Source organism: Gigantopelta aegis, chromosome 10, assembly GCF_016097555.1.
Source record: "Gigantopelta aegis isolate Gae_Host chromosome 10, Gae_host_genome, whole genome shotgun sequence".
NCBI classification, from domain to species: Eukaryota; Metazoa; Mollusca; class Gastropoda; order Neomphalida; family Peltospiridae; genus Gigantopelta; species Gigantopelta aegis.
The window spans coordinates 66,907,223-66,933,316 of record NC_054708.1 but is presented as its reverse complement, the minus strand read 5'-3'; the positions used below and the strand labels follow the sequence as shown (position 1 = coordinate 66,933,316).

General features: G+C 36.6%; 1 protein-coding gene across 2 annotated transcripts; it reads right to left on the bottom strand.

The window, feature by feature from the left end:
- LOC121384481 (transcription termination factor 1-like) lies at positions 1-22,695 on the bottom strand. 2 transcript variants are annotated; one of them, XM_041514889.1, is made up of 10 exons: positions 21,086-22,695; positions 19,381-19,457; positions 18,880-18,994; positions 13,945-14,023; positions 8,643-8,779; positions 7,082-7,244; positions 6,186-6,269; positions 2,049-2,117; positions 1,001-1,086; positions 1-135 (listed from the first exon to the last, which is right to left on the bottom strand). In XM_041514889.1, the coding sequence occupies exons 1-10, from the start codon at positions 22,518-22,520 to the stop codon at positions 80-82; spliced, it is 2,301 nt and encodes a 766-aa protein (XP_041370823.1). In that variant the 5' UTR covers positions 22,521-22,695; the 3' UTR covers positions 1-79. The 2 variants fall into 2 exon arrangements, 1 of the variants encoding a protein (XP_041370823.1); XR_005959393.1 differs by lacking the exons at positions 1-135; positions 1,001-1,086 and having other exon boundaries at positions 7,090-7,244.
- Positions 22,696-26,094: the final 3,399 nt, after the last annotated feature.

Below are 26,094 nucleotides of genomic sequence, written 5' to 3'. Positions count from 1 at the left end.
TATGAAAATTTGTTTTTTTATCTGATTTTCACACTGACAAACATTCTGTTGAATGAATATGTAAATACACAATTTATTCTCAAACACACTTTGAAGATGATGCATGGAACTTGTTAAACAGGAATTCACGTAATTCTGTAAAAAAGATAAAATAAAATTTAAATAATGCATGTTATCAGGTTATTCTTCAAAAAAGAAACTATAATTACTATGGTAACTTTTTTTTCCCATTTTTTCTTTTCTTTTTTTAACAATTTAATGGTTTATGCCCTTTTTTTTGCCAAATTTGAGGCCTGTGCCTGTGCTTATAAAACTTTTAGAGTCCAGACATCACACGCATACAATTTAGTCTCGAATCTATACTCAAAAGGTTTTATAAGCACGGGGCCAGGTGTGCTTCCCCTCTAGCTCTAAGTGTCGTAACTACCATATGTTAGACACTTAATAAGACAGTTTAAAATATGCTGGAGTGATGTTAAACATTCCTTGTCCTTCCTCCACAATACAAATCAGACCCGGTGCTTATAAAACGTTTAGTACTCAAGACTGATAGTCCAAGACTATCGTCATGACAACACAAATTGTATGATGTCATTAAAGATTTGAGTCTAGACTAATTTTTTATATGGAAAGGGCTCTGATCCAAATTGTTAAAGGGGTTTATTACTATGGTTCAAAATATCTTAATACATATTAAAAATAATACATCCTAATGGGAAGTGATAAGTCACACTACACCTTTTTAAAATGTTGTTACCTGTCAGTTGACGTCAGTGGATCATATGTGACATAAACCTTTTCTTGTAATCATTTCACCATTTAAAACATAATTATTTTAATGACTGTCTTTTTATTTCTTTTACATTTATTGAGGCACGAATGAAAATAAAAAAACAACCCAAAGATATGTTAATTAGCAAAGCGTATTCTGTTTATAATGTACACTCAGTCTGGTGGAATCTAATTCACCTGGCAACATGTTGAAGAACAATATTCTTACCATCAAAGGACATGAAACTGTAATCAGGAACATAGGTTTTCTTCATCCTCGTCCAGTAATATTGAAGAAACTGTGGTGTCAGCTTGCTAAAAATTACATTTCCACTTTAGTCTTTTAATAAAAATACAGCTGAAACACAGCAGATAATAAATAATTCTAGTAATATTAAAATATTTAATGTTTAATATCAGCAAACTGTGCTTCATTAGGCCCGCTTTTCATCAGCGTGATTCTGTATGTGGAAATGTGTTTTTCCATATCTGCATTTTTGCAAGCAGATTACTATACAAATGTGACATCGTCGAAGTGTACTTTTGTTAGTTTTAAGCTCAAAGTAAATACTTCAAGTTATAACAGTTAAAGTTTGTTTTGTTTAACAACACCACCAAAGCACATTTATTAATCATTGGCTATTGGATGTCAAACATTTGGTAATTCTGACACAGCCATCGGAGGAAACCCACTACATTTTTCTTAATCCATCAAGGGATCTTTTATATGCACATTCCACGGCCTTTGACCAGTTGTGGTGCACTGGTTGGAATGAGAAAAAATCCAATCAGTTGAATGGATCCACCAATGTGGTTTGATTCTGCGATGCAAGCACCTCAACAGACTGACCTAAATCCTGACCCCTTCATGTTATAAATTCATCATGCTGAAAATCTTGTGCATGCTATCGCGTATATGGAAAAGATACTATGTAAATGTATTGTATTGATAAACTCGTACACTCATTGATAAACTCGTACATGAAATGTGCACACTATCACTTTAATGGAAAGCAGGCCTAATGAATAATCTAACATAGCTACTATATCTGTATAAAAAGCAAAAATAAAAACTTTGGAACTATTAAGTTTCAGCAGGTTTGATATAACTGAATTTTTTGACATTCGAGAATGCTGCCGAAATGTAGAGTGCAAATTGTATAAAAAAAAACAATTTCTGTTTGAATTTTGTACATTTGGATGTTAGTACCAATAATGGTGTGAATTGTTTACACTAATGACTAAGCATGGTAATAAAACAAAGTTACTTTACACACCTGCTAATTTGCTTTGCAATATTTGTCCAATTGATGTCATATTCATGAGCGATTTCAGCATTATATATTCTGAAAAACAAATAATTATAGACCTACACTGAATTAGAACTACAAGCTAATGATGTACATTTATCAATGTGTACATTTTATTTTTTCATGCAAATAATAAACAAACCTCACAGAATAATGAATTAAATGAATTGACCAGTGATACCTACCCGGTATGTAGATACACCTGAATCACAGCCATGTAACAAAACTAAATATTAGTTAACATTTTAAATATAGGTGGCTACACTCATTTATAGAGTTTAGGGAGTTATTGAATGAAAGAATGAAAGTAGAAATTTACAAATGTTTAACATATTCCAGCATAAAGCATAAACACTAACAGAGTATCAAATAAATTAAGACTGCAAAAATCAAAACGTAAATTGGTTAAAACTTGACTGTAAGTTTTGGTCATTACTTCCAGAAATGTTCATGGTCATGTTCATGTATCCAGAGACTAAAAACTGTTATTATATACTACTCAAAAGAATTTAAGGGTAAAAAATTTATAACCAAATAAGTTTCAGAGTGTATTAGATTGATGATATAAACTACACCAAATTTTTATTTTTATTGTTCCATATTTACAAAAAACCACAAATAAACGTCACTGTATACAAGAAAGTCACATGACATGCTGTCAAAATTGAAGGTTGTCAAACATGGATTTTACACATTAGAACATTCGTTTAATAGTGTGTGAATCCACCCCTGGCACGAATACACTTGACACATCGTTGCCTCATGCTGTTGATCAGACGTCTGAAGAACTCTTGGGGAATGGCCTGCCTCTCTGCCATAAGAAGTTGACCCAGATCATGAAGGTTGGCCGGAGGGGCATGGTTATCCCGAACTCTCCTGCCTAATTCGTCCCAGGCGTTCTCTATTGGGGCCAAGTCAGGCGAATATGCTGGCCAATCCATCCTGGCGATACCTTGTTGTCTGAGAAAGTCCGTTACCACCCTGGCGCGGTGGGGTCTGGCATTGTCATCCTGCAGAACTGCCCCGCCGCCAATCTGCTGAAGGCCTGGGAGAACCAACGGCCGGATAATCTCATTCAGATAGCGGATTCCATTCAGATTGCCATCCACCACATAGAGGAGGGTCCTGTGGTGGATAGAGATGCCGCCCCACACCATGACGCTGCCTCCACCGAACCGGTGACGTTGTCTAACGTTAACGTCAGCGAAGCGCTGCCCAGGACGTCTGTAGACACGAACCCGACCGTCGTTGAACTGGAGACTAAACCTGGACTCATCAGTGAACATCACTCGACCACACTGAACACGTTGCCACCGCAGATGAAGCGTGCACCAGTGACGTCTGGCCGTTCTGTGATGTGGTAGGAGTGGTGGTCGAACAGCCTGGCGACGGCAGCGTAGATTATTGGCTCTCAGACGATTGTGTATGGTTTGATCAGACACTCGAGTTCCAGTCGCAGTCCGCAGATTGTCACGTAATCGGCGTGCAGTGGCTGTGCGTTGACGTAGAGCCATATTGGTGGTGTAGCGGTCCTCTCTATTTGTAGTGCTTCGGGGTCTTCCCGAACGTGGACAATTTCGAACAGAATTCGTTGCTTGGTACCGTTGCCACAGTCGGCCAACGACACTCTGACTGACACCAAGTCTCAGAGCAACATTTCTTTGTGTATTGCCATCCTGAAGCCAAGCAATAGCCCTTCCTCGATCTTCGATAGTCAGTTGAAGTCGTACCATTGTCGAATTTGGAGTGTGCACTGTACACGAACGCAAGCTCCAATTATACGGAAAGTCAGCATTGGGAACATGGAATACACGTGCAAAGCGGGCAAATGAAGCGCTTTGTGAAAAAGCAAGTTATGGACACTTAGCAGACCTTTCGCTTTCGCCCTAATTTACGTGCAAATGTAAGCATGTTTTCGCCATTATAACTAGTCGACAGTGTCAATGACAGTGGATTTTAATTCATGTATGGGTTGCTTAGACCCACTTTCATCAAAATGGAACAATACCATGCGTGACATTATGGTCTAGCTAATATAATTGACATTCAGAAAATAATGTCGAAAATATCGTCTGACCCTTAAATTCTTTTGAGTAGTATATTTGATAACCAATTTATGGTTCATACCAAAGCTTTTTTTTAAAGGTAACACACTCTTGCATAATTTTGGAAAATTAATATGTTGTTGAACAAGCTTAGGAGATTTGAGAGAGATTGCCCCCCACCCCCCAGCAAAAAAACCCCAATCCATCTGCAAAGGTATAATTTCCACCCACACCCCCTAACAATATTTGTTAGAATTAGTTAAGTTTTAGGATTAGGGTTAGGGTTAGTTATATACCTTTTTAAACATTTTGTTCTATAAAAGCAACAAAAAGTTTATATTTCGTAATCCAGTATCACTACGTTTTGCCTTTGAAAAGTTAGACATTCTGACTATTCTGTATAAAATTTCCTTCACAAGGGTGCTTTTGTTGGTGCTTTTGGTAGAAATAGAGCACAGAAGACAAAATGAGGCATTATGGGACTAAAGTTTTGTTTTATTCCATAGACTATCCGTTCATTCCTTCAAAATACACGCTATGAGATTTATAAATCTTTCCATCTTTCCAAAAACAATTACATAGAAACATTTTGTTAGATTTTATTTTAATAGTTAAAAACAAACATGTACCGTATTTTTCGGCATATAAGCCGCTACTTTTGTACTGTGAATTGCAAGGTGTGCTTTATAACGGTGTGCTTTATTTATGAATTTTATGGTAACCGCTGTACATATAAACCAGAACTTTTTTTTTCGTTCTCATAATAATAATAATATAGCATACCAAATGACTGGGACTGAAGTATTACAATGGAATGGCTCTTTATTAATAGTCTAGTCAGGCTAGAAACAATACATCACAAAAATGGACTCGTCCGCGAACTTTCTTAGTTTCATTTCTATAACATTTATTGTTAGTAGTGCATCAGATGTGTTTGTCAGATGTTCTAAAATGAAGTAACTTTCTTCATATTATACAAAGTAGTGTTGTTATACTTTGTAGTAAACACACCCAAATTGCATGTTCGATATTGCAGATAAAAAGCCAGTGGCAGCCTGAACAATGTCACATGATACGATTACAACGTCATGGCCATTTATGGCTAATTGCAAAAGCCGGACCTTAACAAGGACATCAAAACAGTTTCTTGATATCTTTAACGCCACTGTTTCTAACCTGTTTGTATTGTTTTTAATTAATATATCAAAATTTAAGTTTAGTACAAATCTGGCAAATTAAAGTCACATAATCGGAGTACCTGTAATGTTTGTATTAAATGTCGACATTTCCAATCTAATTAGCCCGCTAATTTATACAGAGCATAACGTTGTTGTAATGTATTTCATTATATTACATGTAATTATACATATATAATTCTCGTGAAATATATATATATATATATATATATATATATATATATATATTAAAGGCCGTCGTTTAAAAGTTATAAAATAATGTTGAAACTGTAAACGATCGTAGTTTCGGTTCACTGCCACTCCAGCTTGACCCGACCTCGTTTGAATATGTAATTTTTGCACACGGCACACTAGTTAGATTACAGAGAAACGCGTGTTTTGCAATCGAGTGAGTAGATCTACTAGTAATTTTCACTTGTGCCTCTTTTTGGGGGGTTCACGCTTTGTAATCATACTGGGACAAATAAAATATTATCATGTTGTTGTTTTTTTCTTTGCAACTAATGCAAGATTACGAAATTAGCATTATCAAGTTCTTGTTCATATTTTCATAAAAATAGCAGGGTTTGTCAATGGTGTTTTGTTTACAAGACTTTCCCATTAGGTGAAATGAAACTGAAAGCAACACAATCAACAATTATTTATTGTTTGAATTTAACTGTAATTAAGATTGTGGCTTTATTTTAACTGCGGCTTATTTAAAGGTGCGGTTTATGTACGAACAAAGGTCAGAACATGGTCTAAAAACAAAGGGTGCGGTTTATACACCAGTGCGTGTAATAAGCTGGAAAATACGGTACAAATGTTATATACTGGAACTGGTCATAACAAACGTTTTAAATTAAAAACAATGTGTTACTCACAGTTCAACCAGTAGTTTTTTCTTAGCCACCTTGCTGAATACTCTCTCACTTTTACTTGGGTCAGACGTTAGGATTCTGCGCAACCTGTAAAAAGTACAAATAAAAATAGACCAAAAAAAAGGGGAAAGGTTAATCATGTATCATTCAGTCTTGTATTTAGTTTTGTGTGAGTAGTCAACAAAATATCACCAAGGTAATCAATTAATGCATGTAGTCATGTAAGTACAGTTCATATATGTTCAAAAAAGGACAAATAAGTTGGCACATAAAAATGTTTAAAATAAGTTTAAAATGAAGCATACGGATGAATTATGTTTGATCATGTTTTTCCAAATTTAGGATTTTTTAAAGCAAAAATGAATCGGCATTTAATAGAGCTAAACATAAACAGACAAAATATTCTTTTTGCAACTTAATTAAATAAGAAATGAAGTAACTTAAGCTAGTGTTAAGCAGTTTGACAAATGATCGTTTATACCCCAATATTTTGTCTCCAAGATGAAAGAGTGATGAATTTAACTTAATTTTTTTTCAAACTTAAATATTTTACAACTTAATTTCATTAATATCTTTATTTAAATATGTGGGCCACAGAGGCAGATTATGGGGGGTTTCCCAGTTGCACGGACCCCCTATCAACTAAAAAAACCCCAACCCCACCACATAGATTTAAATTGATGTCCACATGTGTGTACCCTCTTGTGCCCCTCATTCACGCACAACAACTGAGAAAAAAAGCTTGCCTACCTACCCCTAACCCTCAGTGTTACTGGAAACATGATTTTTCACATTATATACATTTACATATTGTTTCGGAAACCCCCCTTACCTAAAGCATAATCCGCTCCTGGGCCAAAGGTCTGTCAAGAAATCTGTTATAAGGAAAATGAACAAACCAGTGAACCTTGCATTGCATAACCGATCTTGTGGGGACCCTGCGAGCAATTTCTGCCCATGGGATGTTTTGATGCTGGTCATTGGGAATGCCATACTCTTTCTTGACATCCCTTACAGCATCTGCCAGCTGTTGCTGTTCCAGTGGAGTAAATGGCCCTTTTCCTGTTCACAAAAGTAAACACAGGTTACCATAACATATCCTGCAACCACCGTCAGAAAAATTCTGATTTTAAATCAACAGCATTTTAATGGCTAGTTTGATTGGTCAGTTAAACCGGTATTGAATCGCACTGAATATATAACGAGAAATATTATGCACTAAACATAAGCACAAGGATGTAATTGGTATACATGCATGTACTCCCATTAAAGGGGAAGTAAACTCAAACATGAGCCGTATGTGTTGGAAAGATGCATACCTGGACCACCAACATATATTGACAATTTAAGAACTGAAAAACATGTAATTTTAGTTTTAATAAATAAATGGGACTATTCCTGCGAACTGGGGACAGCCATTTTGTTTTGTTTTCGTCGCATCCGGTAGTCTAGCTTGGGATGAAATGACAGCAACTCTTATTAACTCCTGTATGCACAGTGTAAACAAATTTAACCATACCCTGTGATGTTCATATCTGTACGTATTTTTTGGTCTAGACGGCGGTAATCAATTACCTCGTCTGGTTACCTGCCAAACATACACCTGCCAATCAGGAATCACAGGTGGAGGCAACTACACAATAGACCAATTAACTAAGAAAACACTCCGAATATCATTTTAGTACTTAGGTTACTGCATGGACAAAACATGATAGTTACTTCGACCACTTTGACAATGGTGATTTATTTTGTATTGAAAAATAATATGTACTTATTGCTGGCTTACTGGGATATTATTACAGAACATTGAGATGCATGTTTGTTTTATCATCACTTAAAAATCAGATATGTTTGTTTCTTTAGTTCCTACACTAATTCCTGATGTGATGCATTAAGTATTACGTAACCACTGGCTCACCAGAAGGCTTATTCACCGCGATGGAACAAAATGGCTGCGCCAGTTATATATAATAGCCGTCACATTTAACCATCTTATTAATTAAACATAGTAATATATTTGTTGATATTAAGCAATAATGTGCATTATATATTGTTGAATATGCATACCAGTCCAATAGCCTTGCGCGAGCATTCCTTTAAAGGGAAATAAGAAATGCCCCAACCACGTCATAGTCTACTGATCTCCACTTGCTTCAGACTATATGAATGGAAACCTAATACAAAATACAGGTACCAGCCTTGATGATTAAGGCTAGAAGGTACTGGGTTCACCTCCCGGAGCGAGTTCAATGTAGGTGTAAGGCCACTACACCGACTTCCCTCTCACTAACCACTAACCCTCTGTCCTGGACAGACAGCCCATATAGCTGCTGTGTGTGCCTAGGACAGCGTGCTTCAACCTTAATTGGATATAAGCATGGAAATAACTGAATGAATGACATACAGGTGACAAGTTTCTTCTAAAGCAATATTAAATGAAGTAAAGAGTGTTCATTTCACCTCCTTTAGGTTTATGTTTGTGGAAATAGGATGTCACAGAATTTACTGATCGTCCCATGATCTTTCCTATCACCTTCCAGTTGTGACCATGTACCAACACCAGTCTATCCAATTCATTTTTCTCGGCATCAGAAAATCTAAAATCAGAGGGAATAAAGACCATACAAAATGATATTACAATGAGATAATTCACATCTGACTGTTCTTGCCCAAGACAACTAGTCCATGAGTCAGACCCTGGTTTTTTTATATTGACTACCAAAAAGGTGACCAGATTCAAGTGATTTTTGGTTAGTCTGGTACCTGAGTGGTCCAAAAAACTTTGATGGACTTTTTGGAAGTGTAGCTTAGTGCCCGTATGGCGGCCATCTTTACAGATGGCCACCAGTTTGGGACTAAAATATGATACTTCATAAAAGTGACTTTGGAGCTCTAACCACATGACCTACAGACATGGGGTTTGGAGTATTTTGTTCATCTTTGGAATACGCATCTTACGATGTATACTACTCAAAAGAATTTAAGGGTCAAAAATGTATAACCAAATAAGTTTCAGAGTGTATTAGATTGATGATGTAAACTTTGGTTTTGGTCATTACTTCCAGAAATGTTCATGGTCATGTTCATGTATCCAGAGACTAAAAACTGTTATTATATACTACTCAAAAGAATTAAAGGGTCAAAAATTTATAACCAAATAAGTTTCAGAGTGTATTAGATTGATGATGTAAACTACACCAATTTTTTTTTTTTATTGTTCCATATTTAAAAACCCCCACAAATAAACGTCACTGTATACAAGAAAGTCACATGACATGCTGTCAAAATTGAAGGTTGTCAAACATGGATTTTACACATTAGAACATTCGTTTAATAGTGTGTGAATCCACCCCTGGCGCGAATACACTCGACACATCGTTGCCTCATGCTGTTGATCAGACGTCTGAAGAACTCTTGGGGAATGGCCTGCCTCTCTGCCATAAGAAGTTGACCCAGATCATGAAGGTTGGCCAGAGGGGCATGGTTATCCCGAACTCTCCTGCCTATTTCGTCCCAGGCGTACTCTATTGGGGCCAAGTCAGGCGAATATGCTGGCCAATCCATCCTGGCGATACCTTGTTGTCTGAGAAAGTCCGTTACCACCCTGGCGCGGTGGGGTCTGGCATTGTCATCCTGCAGAACTGCCCCCCCGCCAATCTGCTGAAGGCCTGGGAGAAACAACGGCCGGATAATCTCATTCAGATAGCGGATTCCATTCAGATTGCCATCCACCACATAGAGGGGGGTCCTGTGGTGGATAGAGATGTCGCCCCACACCATGACGCTGCCACCACCGAACCGGTGACATCTAACGTTAACGTCAGCAAAGCGCTCCCCAGGACGTCTGTAGACACAACCCGACCGTCGTTGAACTGGAGACTAAACCTGGACTCATCAGTGAACATCACTTGACCACACTGAACACGTTGCCACCGCAGATGAAGTATGCACCAGTGACGTCTGGCCGTTCTGTGACGTGGTAGGAGTGGTGGTCGAACAGCCTGGCGACGGTAGCGTAGATTATTGGCTCTCAAACGATTGCGTATGGTTTGATCAGACACTCGAGTTCCAGTCGCAGTCCGCAGATTGTCACGTAATCGCCGTGCAGTGGTTGTGCGTTGAAGTAAAGCCATATTGGTGATGTAGCGGTCCTCTCTATTTGTAGTGCTTCGGGGTCTTCCTGAACGTGGACGATTTCGAACAGAATTCGTTGCTTGGTACCGTTGCCACAGTCGGCCAACGACACTCTGACTGACACCAAGTCTCAGAGCAACATTTCTTTGCATATTGCCATCCTGGAGCCAAGCAATAGCCCTTCCTCGATCTTCGATAGTCAGTTGAAGTCGTACCATTGTCGAATTTGGAGTGTGCACCGTACACGAACGCAAGCTCCAATTATACAGAAATTCAGCATTGGGAACATGGAATACACGTGCAAAGCGTGCAAATGAAGCGCTTTGTGAAAAAGCAAGTTATGGGCACTTAGCAGACCTTTCGCTTTCGCTCTAATTTACGTGCAAATGTAAGCATGTTTTCGCCATTAGAACTAGTCGACAGTGTCAATGACAGTGGATTTTAATTCATTTATGGGTTGCTTAGACCCACTTTCGTCAAAATGGAACAATACCATGCGTGACATTATGGTCTAGCTAATATAATTGACATTCAGAAAATAATGTCGAAAATATCGTCTGACCCTTAAATTCTTTTGAGTAGTATATATATAGTGTACCTTAATTACTACTGTCTGTTCCAAATTTAAGAAATAATGTAAAAAAATGTGAGGGTTTTTCCACATTTTTCTAGTAAAATGTATCACCATTCTCTATCTATACATGTTATGGTCAAATTTCCACCTAGGTCATCTCGATGTATTCATATGTCATCCATAACCACCATTACATGGTCTTGTTTGACGCGTTTTACTATAGATACCTAATTTTCGTTTTCGGCTCTTTTGGGGTAGGGGTAGTATCAGATCTTTAATAAGCTGCTATAAGGAATCATAAAGATGACTTGGGGACATGAAGTTAGGCTAATTTGATATCAAAATACATTTTGTATTCATATATTTATAATTTTACACCACTTCAACCATTATAGTCTGTTCATAGGCCTATAGGTTCCGATGGTTTAGTCGTTTTAAATAATCTACCAAAACATACATGTTGGCCAACCACAGTACCAATCACTTGCAGAGTTAGGCCTACCATGATTCATTATACACGGGCCCTACAGAATTGGCTATAACAAAAAACAACCACAACAAATACTACGTTCACTTTCATCATGGATGCCAGGAACTACAGACATGTGCATGTGTCAAAATGTTACTTTGATCTAGCTCAAATTATTGTTATCATGAAGGCCTAAAACTTCCAGTAGGCCTACAGAGATGGTGAATACTGACTTATGATATACGTTAATCCCACTTGTGCATACTTTGTGAGGGCTATTTTATGTAGGTCACCTCTGCAATGCATAGCCATTGCATGTACATTGCACACCTGTATGCTGTAGGCCAGTTTCTATTGATACTCTATACTGTGGATGGATGGATGTAGCCCCATTGTGGCGATGTAAATAAACACTGCAATGATTGTCAATGTAGCCCTAGATTAAAAGGCTAGGTATTTTCATAAATATTCCATACATTGTCCCCGATGTGTTTCACAACATTAAAGTGATTATGTCCCAGGTAGCGGAAGTGGCAACAACTGGAATTTCGTGGTAAACGAAATTCTAGTAAGACCCTCTATATTTCACATGTGTAACCTGGCTATTGTAGGTATATAGAGCCGCTCATCCAAGGCGCCATCTACATTCATTTTATAGGTGTAACCTGAACTGCACGTCCGTGGAGTCACTAGGACTATGCTCTGTGATTTCTATTACCTCCAATGCCCACTAGGTATTGCCACTTGTCTGATTCCGATTCTGATAAACGCTGTTTATTTCAGATGTGAAGCCATGGCATAGCCCCGACAGAAACGCCCCAAACTTGAACCCTGCATAATCTGTGGAAAGAACTCTCCACCTGATCAACTGGTGAGGCCAAGAGATCTGGAATCTTGGAAAATGCTTTGTGATGCTGCAGAGATACGACATTTTGAACCTATCATAAAACTGTCGACTGACAATCTAAATGTTGTACCCAATGTACTGTATCATCGTGAATGCAGATCAGGATTTACGCACAAAAAGGAACTGACACGGCTACAGAACGTGGTAAAAAGGCAGCTTATTAAAGATCTGATACTACCCCTACCCCAAAAGAACCGAAAACGAAAATTAGGTATCTATAGTAAAACACGTCACCAGAGTACAAAAATGGTCAAACAAGACCATGTAATGGTGGTTATAGATGGCATATGAATACATCTAGATGACCTCGGTGGAAATTTGATCATAACATGTATAGATAGAGAATAGTGATAAATTTTACTAGAAAAATGTGGAAGAAAACACAAATGTTTTACATTATTTCTTAAATTTGGAACAGACAATAGTAATTAAAGTACACTATATATACATCATAAGATGCGTAATCCAAAGATGAACAAAATACTCCAAACCCCATGTCTGTAGGCCATGTGGTTAGAGCTCCAAAGTCACTTTTATGAAGTATCATATTTTAGTCCCAAACTGGTGGCCATCTTTAAAGATGGCCACCATACGGCCACTAAGCTACACTTCCAAAAAGTCCATCACAGTTTCTTGGACCCCTCAGGTACCAGACTAACCAAAAATCACTGTTGGATCTGGTCACCTTTTTGGTAGTCAGATTCGGTCTGGCTCATGGACTAAACATCCAACACCAATATTTGCAATACATATTTATTATATACCACCCAGAAATGTTCAACAATTTAGGAACTTAAAAATGTCCATGCATACATATTATTGTTTGTATACTCATTGGAAAGGACACTGTGTGAAATTTATGGTACTGCACAGTGATCTCCCATGCATGTGGCATTATAATATAATATAGTTAAAGTTTGTTCTGTTTAAAGGGACATTCCTGAGTTTGCTTGCAGTGTAAGATGTTTCCGACTAATAAAATATTTCTATGATTAAACTTACATATTAAATAAATTTTCTTGTTTAGAATATCAGTGTCTGTATATTCAATGTGTTTCTGGTCGTCTTAATATTTGTAACAAGCCCAAACTAGATTTTGTCTTCAAATAATTTTGTACATACGAAAAATATATTTTAGGAAATAAATTGAAATTTAACATAGTACAAATATAAGAACGATCAGAAACATGTTTAATATACAGCCACTAATATTGTATGCAGAAAAATATATTTGATATTTAATTACAATCGTTAAAAAGTCTCTGTTAGTCGATAACATCTTACAAATTGCAGCAAACTCAGGAATGTCCCTTTTAATGACATCACTAGAGCACATTTTTCCATTAGTAGCAAGGGATTTTTTATATACACTATCCCAGACAGGACAGCACATACCATGGTCTTTGATATACCAGTCGTGGTGCATTGGCTGGATAATATAATATAGATGCTTATATAACTTTAAAAACACAGATAGAAGTTTGAGCAGTTTTTGGCTCCATGCTTTATAAACTTATGATCCTGAACGAGTCTGATATCGTAACACCATTGCAATGCCATAAACATGCGTGTGCGGTCATTAGACATTTGACTCTCTACACAAACGAGATGACTTTAACCAAAGTCATTACAAATGTATGGATTGAGATCACATACACATGTATGTATAAATACTCACACTCCTTTAACCGTACACTCATGAAAAAGGTGTTTGGCACGTTTCGAACATGATATTGGCAATCTGTTCAATCTGCGGCCTGAAATGATATCATAGAAAATGCCTAACTAAAAATGTATATCTCAGTTTATATGTAGTCAATAATTCCTTTCTTTATTTAACAGACAGATGATGGTACAATGTGTATTTAATGAACATGTTTGTGTACTAATCTAGCAGATTTCTTTTTTAGGCACACACCAAAATGTCAACAAATGTGTAATTCAGGAAACTATGTACAGTGGACTCTGTACAAACCGGCATTTGAGTAATCCGGATTTCTGTGTAAACAGGCATGATATCAAAGTCCCGTCCAGCTACCGTTAATCTATTAGGAACAAAACTCTGGCTAATCCGGAAGCTGTGTACATCGGATTACGGATGCAAATTCCAGAACAAAAGAATGATTTACATAGTAATTAGCTCTGTCTATACTGGCACACAATTTTGCAAGTTCGGTCTGCCTTTGGTCAATTGTTAAACAAAGACAACAATTTGCAAGTAATTAGGCTACCGACTGTAACTGAGTGAGATGACATAATCGCGCTTCTTTGAACGTTTAATAAACAATGATCCACACTTCTTGTAATTACAATATGCAGCTAGATCAACTGGATTAGTATTAGTGTGTGTTGAAACCTAAATGAATTCACTCATATCGACTTAGTGTCAAGCAGTCTGCATAAATACGTATGGCGCATGTTTTGCCGTGTCTTATTTAATTAGTAATGGCAGGGCGACCTAGAAAACGGCAACACACGGAACTTTCACTGCAGACTAAAGTTAAATTAATAGAAGAGTTTTCATCGAATCCACTATGTAAACAGAAGGATTTAGCAGTGAAATTTAAGATAGGAAGACAGACAGTATCTGACATTCTAAAACGTGGTGATCATTACCGGCAATTGTATGAAAGCAACATTTCGGCAGAGAGAAAACGAATATCCAGCGGAAAGTTCGAAAATCTAAATGGATTAATGCATCAGTGGTTTAAGCAGGCAAGATCCAAAACACTGCCAATTTCCGGTCCGATTTTAAAAGAAAAAGCCCTTCAGTTCGCCGAACAGCTAGGAGTACCTGACTTCAAAGCATCCGATGGCTGGCTGACGTCATGGAAAATTTGGTTCAACATAAAACAGTTAAAAGTTAGCGGGGAGTGTGCAGGTGTCAATCTTGATATTATGGATGACTTTAAGACACGCCTACCAACCATTCTTGGAGATTACGAGATGAAGGATATCTTTAACTGTCACAATCAACAGTTACAGACTTTTTCTCAGCTGACACTCGATAGACTGTGACATTCATAATAAACAATGAACTCAAATTCTAATTATTATGTGATTTTAATTATGAAAATGATATTGTTTTTATCAAGTTTGTAATTCCATTTCATGTGATTTTAATCAATAAAATAAAATTGTGTTTATTCAGTTTGTGTGTGTTTATTATTATTTTTATTGTTTTGTTTTGGTAATTTTTACAATTCAAGTCTGGTCCGAACTTCTGTCCCAGCCATGCCTGATCTCGATTGCTACTGTCGATCTTTAATTTCATTGGTTGAAAACGTAGGTCTCGGCTATTCCTGTTACTGTTAGTCAGGTTGTTGTGGATAATGACATTTTATTTACGTTGGTAATTTACGATTTTGATAATTATGGCAAGAACCATAACTGAATGAAATATTTATAAACCGGCACTCTGTCTAAACCGGCATATTTTGTTGGTCCCAATCGATGCCGGTTTGTACAGAGTCCACTGTATATACTTTTGACAAATCAAATTATTTATCAAGTTTTTCTTTACATTATTGACTGCCAAGAAAATAAAAATAACACCTAAAAGTATTCAATATTTTTTTCAAAGATTTTTTTTAATAAAAAGTTTAAGTAAATTATTTTTACAAAACCATTTACCTTTTGGTTCTGCTACATGTATAAATACTGAGAAAAATAACTAATAACATAAACATTAAACCGTACTTGCAATAAAACAAAAAGTTGAAATATGCAGTAAAAACAATATCACATCACTGGCCTCAATAGCATAGTGCCTAGGTAATTGGCCTTAAAGGGACATTCCTGAGTTTGATGCATTGTAAGATGTTTCTGACTAATAAAATATTTCTACAATTAAACTTACATATTAAATATTTTAACTTGTTTAGAATATCAGTGTCTGTATATTCAATGTGTTTCTGGTCATCTTAAATATTGTAAGAAGCCCAAACTGGAGTTTGTCTTCAAGTAATTTCATAAGTAAGAAAAAAACATATTTTAGGAAATAAAATGAAATTTAACCTAGTACAAATATTAGAACGATCAGAAACATATTTAATATACAGCCACTAATATGTTATACAGAAAAATATATTTGATATGTAATTACAATCGTTAAAAAGTCTCTGTTAGTCGATAACATCTTTAAAATTTCAGCAAACTTAGGAATGTCCCTTTAAGGCTGATGGTTGTAGGTGGTACATGTATGTCTGCATCCCAATATTAGCCTCCCTGTGTGTTTTAATAAAGTTGTTTTCTTTAACGACACCACTAGAGCACATTGATTAATTAATCATTGGCTTGTGGATATGTCAAACATTTGGTAACTGTGACACGCAGTCATCAGAGGAAACCCGTTAGATTGTTCCTGATACAGAAAGGGGTCTTGTATATGCACCATCCCACAGACAGGATAGCACATACCACAGCCTTTGACCAGTTGTGGTGCACGGGTTGGAACGAGAAAACCCCCACAATGATTTTAATGGATCCACTAAGGTGGTTCAATCCTGAGACACAAACACCTCAAGACAACACTCAACTGACTCAGCTAAATCCCGCCCCTTGAGTCTTAATAAATCAATACAACGTAAAGCTATTACACCAACGTCTCTCTCACTAAGGGGCCGGACATAGCCCAGTGGAAAAGCGTTCGCAAAATGTGCGGTCTGTCTGGGATCAATCCTAGTCGATTGGCTCATTGGGCTATTTCTCGCTCCAGCAACTGGTATATCAAAGGCTGTGGTATGTGTTATCCTGTCTGTGGGATGGTGCATATAAAAGAACCCTTGCTGCTAATTGAAAAGAGTAGCCCATGAAGTGGTGACAGCAGGTTTCCTATCTCAATATCTGTGTGGTCCATAACCATATGTCCGACGCCATATAACCGTAAATAAAATGTGTTGAGTGCATCGTTAAATAAAACATTTCCTTCTCTCTCACTAACCACTAATTGCTAACTGTACCGCTGTCCCGTACAGACAACTCAAATAGCTGAGGTATGTGCACAAGACAGAGTGGTATAGGTCTTCTTTTTATTCCATCTGGAACAATCAACATACTAGTATTGCAAATAACTTTAAGACGTCTGAAGATTATAGAGAAGAAAACCATACATTCTATATGTACAGCACTGTGCCCAGAAATAATGATCTAAATTACCCAAGTTTTGAATCAGTTAAAATCATTAGCATGGAGGGTTCCAGATAACAAGAGTACCGAGGAGGTACATGATACGCCCGTCAGAAGTTTGATGGAAAACCATATGATGTTCAGAATATAGAGAAATTATTTGATTTATTTGTATCACAGAGACCTAGTAACTGTATGTGACACACCACCATCCCAAGTTGTTGCTACATGTGAGGTTTGATGGTCCTGTATGCATCTGTATGCAAGACATGGTCTGGACAAGGATTTACTTTTATGTGCAGCAGATTATGAAAAGTAGGTCACAGTGACCTTGTAATAGTATGTGACACCCCGCCATCCCAGGTTGTTCCTAAATGTGAGGTTTGATGGTCCTGTATGCATCTGTATGCAAGATATGGTCTGGACAAGGATTTACTGTTATGTGCAGTAGACTGTGAAAAGTAGGTCACAGTGAACTAATAATAGTATGCGACACACCGCCATCCCAAGTTGTTCCTACATGTGAGGTTTGATGATCCTGTATACATATGTATGCAAGATATGGTCCGGACAGGAAAATGTTAACAGATGGATGTACATATGGATGGATGGGCGGACAATGCCATACCATAATTTACAACCCATCATAGACAGGGTGTATAATAGCCAGGATTTTATACTGAGGTATGTGTGGAACATCCCAAACTGCAAGTTGTGTTATAGGGCGAAAGGCGAATACAAAACGTGTAAAGTAAAATAATGAGGTGTGATTGGGAGGACCATGGCCCCCGTGTCTCTCCGCTTCTCTGGCTACGTGGTGTATGTGAGTAATATGAAATGGCCCTATATCACAACACACTAGTTGAGAAACACTGCAGTACAGTGTTATGACTTGTAAAGTAAAGGAACAGACTGTTTGTTTAACACCTCAGTACATTAAAAAAAAAGTAGTTTGTTTTATTTAACAATGCCACTCGAGCACATTGATTTTTTATCTTATCATCGGCTATTGGATGTCAAACATATGGTCATTCTGACACTGTTTTTTTAGAGGCTACATAGGCTACTCTTTTATGACAGGCAGCAAGAAATCTTTTATTTGCGCTTCCCACAGGCAGGATAGCACAAACCATGGCCTTTGTTGAACCAGTTATGGCTCACTGGTCAGTGCAAGTGGTTTACACCTACCAATTGAGCCTTGCGGAGCACTCACTCAGGGTTTGGAGTCGGTATCTGGATTAAAAATCCTAGGCCTCGACTGGGATCCAAACCCAGTACCTACCAGCCTGTAGACCAATGGCCTATGGGGCACTGACTGGAATAGAAAAGTGAACTCCATGTCCACTGAGGGTGGATCCTGCGATCCACTGCACCTCATCGTGTGAGCAGAACTGTACCACTGAGCTACACCCTGTCACTATTATTTCTCATTCCACGACATTCCTTTGATGGACTCATAATTTGTACTTGTGTACGTAATACTTACCAAGTGTGCTGTAAAACTTGGTGTCTATTCTCATTTTTCTAATACGATTTTTCAACTGGATCGGCAAATCATTTGATAGGACCAATATGTACTGTTGGTCGTCTTCTGGGATATCCTGTACAAGAAAAAAACATCGGTCAGCAAATATATCCTTTTTGTCATTCTAAAGTAAAAGTTTATTTTGTTTTACGACACCACTAAAGCACATTATCTATTCATCATCATCTATTGGATGGTAATTCTGACATATAGTCTGAGAGAGGAAACCCGCTAAATATTTCCATTACTATTAGTAACAAGGAATCATTTATATGCACCATCCTACATACAGGATAATACATACCAAGGCCACAGAATATATTTTTTCATGACCATTTTCTTAATTACCAGGATCATATTAGTATTTCACGATGTACAAGTAGTACCTGTATTAGTGTATACATATAGATATTTATTCACTCAATTGCTGAGCAATTATGATCTTGTCTCTGACAAACCAACCTTCAAAGCCTTTTTGTAATTCTTTCTTAAAATACGGTCTTCTTTGGGTGTCCATTTTCCTTGACGCAGACGTATGCCTATAAAATTTAAATATGATAAAAGTCAACTTAAATACACTGAATTCTGAAAGCTTGAACCTTAAATGAATATAAAAATGAATATATACAGGGCTGCAGAAAGTACTTGCCCACCAATCCGACAGTCTGTTTGTCTTTTTAATTTTGTTTGTCTCGTGATGCTGATCACTTAACAAGTGTTCTTAATAATGTTTTGTTAATATATCTACAGTCGAACCTGGCCTAATGATCACCTGTACATAACGGTCATCTGCAGATAATGGCCACTATAAACCCTCCCAATGCATTTCCTTCCTTATTTTACCTGTACATAACGGTCACCTGTCTTTAACGGCCAGCAGTCACTATTTTTCACCCAAAAGCACAGGTTTAACCTGCTATAACGGTCACAAGATGATCGTCGTGAAGATGTTTTTTGGTTTATTTTTTGACCCTGGTTATGTCTTTAATTTTTTAATCATCTTTAAAATTATAAATTAAATGTGTTTATATGGCCATATCTGTAGCTTTGGGTTTATTTTCCGTCAAAGTAAAGTTCCTTTGTAACTCTTATGATCGTAATTGAAAAACAAACGGGCACTCGATAACTTCTGTGACACGCAGTTACTAGTGATGTAATTCGATTGGGTCTCAGCATCCTCACTGAACAGTAGATGACTTTCCATTGGCTGTACATAATGTCATCTGTATGTATGGTCACTCTTTTGAGTCTCGAGAAACAAAATAAATGAGGTGTTATGCTAGGTGGCTGATTGTTTCTAGCCAGACATGATTGGTAAATAAACATGAACTGCTGAAGGTGGTGGTAATTAAAGATGCCCCGTGTTAGGATTATTTAATGACTCATGATCTTATTCAGCTGTAATCAACGGTCACACTCCACTGACAGATTAGCTGTGACATGAAACAAACAAATGAGTTACACATGCCACATGGGTAATAACCATCAATTAAACAAACTATCTTCTGCAAGTCAATGTCGGTGTTTAGGAAATGTATTAACTGTGTTTACGAAATGTATTAACGAATACATTTGCATGCAAAATGCAAGCGTAAAATCGTATTGCTTTAACATTAGAACAGAGAATCGACGTTATTAACAAATCTGAGAAAGGCAATTTAAGTGCGTGAAAGATCGCCGATCATCTTGGTATAGGACGTTCTCAGATTAATTCTATTTTAAAAAGGAAAGCTGATATTCTGGCCGATTTTGACAATAATGTTTCAGCCGAAAGAAAAAGGCAGAAGCCAGCAACAGGCAATGATGACATAAACAAGTTAGTGTAGGAATGGTTTAAAATGCGATAGTTGTGATATGTTTTAATATATGGGTTCCAATTTTGAACCTGTATATAAGGGTCACCTGTCTATAACGGCCACTTTTGTCAGGTCCCTTGGGTGGCCGTTATATACAGGTTTGACTGTATATACTTGGCAAGAGTAGGTTTATGTTTTATACCAATGGGAATAAAATTCAGAGTACAAGAAATTGAATGAAAATGGAAATGTATGGTGGATGGATCATCCAAAAAGCATTGCATATATAATTATATAACCGAAGATTACATCGTATAATTTTATTTCATTTTTATTGATACAGGACAGTATATCAACCTGATGAAACTCACCAAAGTTGTTGAGGAGAAATTCACTACTTCTTTCCTGCGTGACGGTCACCCTGCTGCTACCATGAATAATATCTGAAATAGCATCAGAAACTTTGAGTGGAATGAATGTAGAATGAGGTTCAGTTCTGGGAACAGTTGTTTTGTCAGTCACCTCTTGTTTTATGTTAAGCACCGGAGTGTCTTCTGAAATGGACCTCTCTCGAATAGCTTTTCTTGCACACGAGTCAAAATACTCCTCTATCTGTTCAGAGCTCAAGTCCGTTTTCACCAATATTTTCTTCTTTTTTTTATGTTTATTTTTACCTTCTGAAACAGAATTCGATGATGGCATCTCCAGAGTAGTGATTCTTTGACACTCTTCTAAGTGTTCTGATTCTGTTTCTACCAATATTTTCTTCTTTTTCTTATGTTTATTTTTACCTTCTGAAACAGAATTCGATGATGGCATCTCCAGAGTAGTGATTCTTTGACACTTTTCTAAGTGTTCTGATTCTGTTTCTACCAATATTTTCTTCTTCTTCTTCCTTTTTTTATGTTTGTGTTTATTTTCGTTTTCTAAAATAGAACTTGATAATGGCATCTCTAGAGTAGTGATTCTTTGACAAGAGTTAGATGGATCTGAACACTCTTCTATCCATTCTGAATCAGTATCTATCTGTTCTGAATCAGTTTCTTCTAATATTTTCTTCTTCTTCCTTTTTTTATGTTTGTGTTTATTTTCATCTTCTAAAATAGAACTTGATAATGGCATCTCTAGAGTAGTGATTCTTTGACAAGAGTTAGATGGACCTGAACACTCTTCTATCCATTCTGAATCTGTTTCTTTCATTATTTTATTCCTTTTGGCTTTTTTATGTTTATGTTTATTTTCATTTTCTGTATCACTTCTGAAAGACATCTCCTCACCAAGTAACTGCTCCTCATCATGTTTATTTCTTTTGTGTTTTTTCTTATGTTTATTTTCATTTTCTGTATCACTTCTGAAAGACATCTCCTCACCAAGTAACTGCTCCTCATCATGTTTATTTCTTTTGTGTTTTTTCTTATGTTTATTTTCATTTTCTGTATCACTTCTGAAAGACATCTCTTCACCAAGTAACTGCTCCTCATCATGTTTATTTCTTTTGTGTTTTTTCTTATGTTTATTTTCATTTTCTGTATCACTTCTGAAAGACATCTCCTCACCAAGTAACTGCTCCTCATCATGTTTATTTCTTTTGTGTTTTTTCTTATGTTTATTTTTATTTTCTGTATCACTTCTGAAAGACATCTCCTCACCAAGTAACTGCTCCTCATCATGTTTATTTCTTTTGTGTTTTTTCTTATGTTTATTATCATTTTCTGTATCACTTCTGGGAGGTATTTCCTCACCAAGTAACTGCTCCTCATAATTGTTATGTCTTTTGTGTTTTTTCTTTGAAGGTCTATTTTCCATATTCCTTAAACTCAACTAAAACTAAGATTGTTGAACAAAATTGAAAGTCTGGTTTCCTTATTTTCAGTTACAAAATATCAAGATAGTTACATTTCACATCATCCATTATTGGTGAATGTTTTTGTTCCCAAGTTGAAATAACAATATTCAACCTACAAAGTCTTGTTCTAGCTTCTCGTCCTGACCTGCAAATAAAAATAAATAGTTTGAATAAGTCCACATTAAAACAATCAATAGTTTATCATTGTCGTCACCTGTAAGGTGTGGGTTTTTTTTGTAAAAAATTTCACATATTAACCACTAATACACACACTACAGAAAGAAATCTGACAGCACCCCTTTTCAATAATGTTATGGTTAAATGTAGTGTGTGTATTTGTGATTATAATGTGAAATGTTTTTTACCTGGGAACTTGAAAATTATCACTGTAAAGGTATTTAACATCAAACATTGCATTGTTGTATTTGAGTGGGAATCTTTGACTACAGTTTGGTAGGTAGAGATTGCGCAAAACTGATATTGATTGATCTCTTCATGGTTAGAGCACTCGGACTAGGGTACTTTTTGACCGAAGTAAGAATGTTTTGACCAAAAAGTGGGTACATTATCGTTTGGGTACGTTTTGACTTGTATGTGGATATGCATTAATCATGGGGTCAACTTTTCTCATGTCTGGAATCCAATTAAAATAAAAATTGACGTGGTAGAGTCAAGTTGGGCAATTCTGTACAGGTTTGGATGGAAGTTCCTGTACAGCACTCTCTAGACAGATGGTATGCCAGAACAATACTAAAACTGAGTGATCTCCCTTTTATGAAGTGTAAAATGTTTACGAATGGTTTACAGTTTGATATTAGAAGCGGGTAATGTCATACGCATTGACAGGTGGGCTATTCAGTATTCACCTATGTGTGCATAATTTTGGTTTCTAGGTGCAGGAGTGTCGGAAGCAATTAAAAGTTGGTATGGCCGAAGCAACATTTATGATGAGATCTATACTATGCGAGTGCCATAGGAAAAGAAAAAAACCTTTCAGGGCTTTCAATGCCCCTGGGGTGTGTGTACGAAATTTGCCAGAGCTGTGAATGCATCTCAAAATAATGCAGGCTAATTCTGTACACTTTTTATGTGTAAAATTAGTTTTTTTTTATGGCAATTGAACATGTTTAACATTTATTAACTTCAAAAATATTATTAATTAATGTTTAAAATCATAATACCCGATATTCATGATTTATTCAGGATAAAAGTATTACACATACTAGTTGCTTCCCTCTATTTAGCAAATTTGAAATGGCGGGGAACTTTTTAAAGGTTGTCGTTGGAAGATTGATTTTGTTAATAATGACGCAAGTACTTCAATCAGGATTTAGAGTATTGTTGATATTACTTTTTTGGTTTGTGTGTCCATTTGTTGCACTATTTTGATTGAGAATCAGTTGAAATATGGAAATGTGTTATTTAACGACACACTCAACACATTTTATTTACGGTTATATGGCGTCGGACGCTTGAAACATGGTGCCACAAGTTTTTAATACCAGCTATTACAGGGTAATGTAACCATTTTTTGACGTAAAAAGAGCCACACTTTCTACGTCTGTTTGGACTATACACATACTAACTGATGTAGTGGATATTAACAGTTGATGCCTTTCTCATCAAGGGTGGGTTGTTTAGCTGTGTCGCAGGAAGAACTCTCAGCCAATCAGTGTGCAACACTTCCAGCTAATCGTAAATATGGATATAAATAGCTGGAAATGCCCCTGAAATTATTTTAAGATGACATAACAATATTATGGGTAATTAAAACACAAAGTAGTAGAATGTATAACATGTTTTATTTGGGTGTACAGAGTTAGCCGACAGTAAAAAAAAGAAAAAAATGTTTTATTTAACGACACACTCAACATATTTTATTTATGGTTATATGGCGTCAGACATATGGTTAAGGACCACACAGATTTTGAGAGGAAACCCACTGTCGCCACTACATGGGCTACTCTTCCGATTAGCAGCAAGGGATCTTTTATTTGCACTTCCCACGGACAGGATAGCACAAACCATGGCCTTTGTTGAACCAGTTATGAACCAGTTATGAGTCGGTATCTGGATTAAAAATCCCATGCCTCGACTGGGATTCGAACCCAGTACCTACAAGCCTGTAGACAGATAGCCTACCACGTCGCCGGTTCCGACCGTAAAGAATTACCCGACTCGACTCTTTACCAATAATCTAATTTGCCATCTGGGCCAGTACGATTAATTTTGGTTTTACAAGAAATACATGTATCTGCTTCATATATATTTTCTTGAGACAATATACAGCTAGTAGTGCTGCAACGATAAACCGGTATACCGCGATAATTGATCAGCTCGATACGAACCGTGGTACAGTTTTGCATATCGCGATTTTTATACGCTATTTTTTTTCCTTGTATTTTATTTGACTTGAAATAGGCAAATAAACAAACAAAAACCACATCATTTTATTAATTGGTGGTGACAGGAAGTGTAACTAACACGTTAAGCGTAGTCGGCTTACTTGTTGGCATACGAAGTGATAGGTCGGTTATACTTGGTTCTGACTTCTAAACAAAACGTGTTTAATGTCCATTGAAAATAACCAGTTAACGATAATTACAAATAAATGTTTTGTTACTTACACATTATCATTCACTGTTCATTTACGTTGGAATACGGCTACGGCTATCATCTTCAAAGAAATAAACCAAGAAGTGAGAATCACACTTCGCTGTTTTTCACTGAACTCGGAATACTTCAGCCGATCGTTCAAAATACCTCGGCTAATAACCTCGGCTCTGGTTTGGTCGATTTGCCGAAACATAGCGACTCAATACGTACATTTCCGTGTTAAGCGAGCAGCAACGGAAAAGCCCGATAGTAAGGATTTCCGAATGTGACAATTTATAAATAGTTTGACACCGTCACACCGGTGTTCTAGTAGACAAGTATTGTGTTAAAAAATTAAAATATGGCCTAAAACATTTAGCCTGACAGCTGAAACTAATAAAAATCATTAAAAAGTTATGCCTTCTGTTTTCATTAAAAAAAAGACCCAACCCATAAATATTAAATTTAAATAATATCAACTATATTGCAATACATATTGCAATACGGTTTCTTATATCGCAATATATCACAATACGGTTTTGACCGTATCGTTGAACCCCTAACAGCTAGGAGTTGGGTAATTACACAGGACTTCTAGAATTTTTATAAAATCCACTAGCCGTGGGATCAGTGATTTAAAACTTTTACTAGCCACAATTAAAAATTCACTAGCCCTACTTTACTTTAATTTAATACAATTTTACTAAATAATAGTAATAATCAGATATGTCACCTAAAGGGGAAGAATGAGCTTAAAACACTAACAGTGGCTGAGTAGGGGGTTGGGTGGGGGCAGGATACAATATATTCATATTCACAAAATCAATTTAACTGCAACATAATCATAATGCATTTGACTTTAAATTTTGTTCACTAGCCATTGGGCATGGCAATAGTTATTTACTAGCCCAACATTGAATATCACTAGCCATGGGAGTG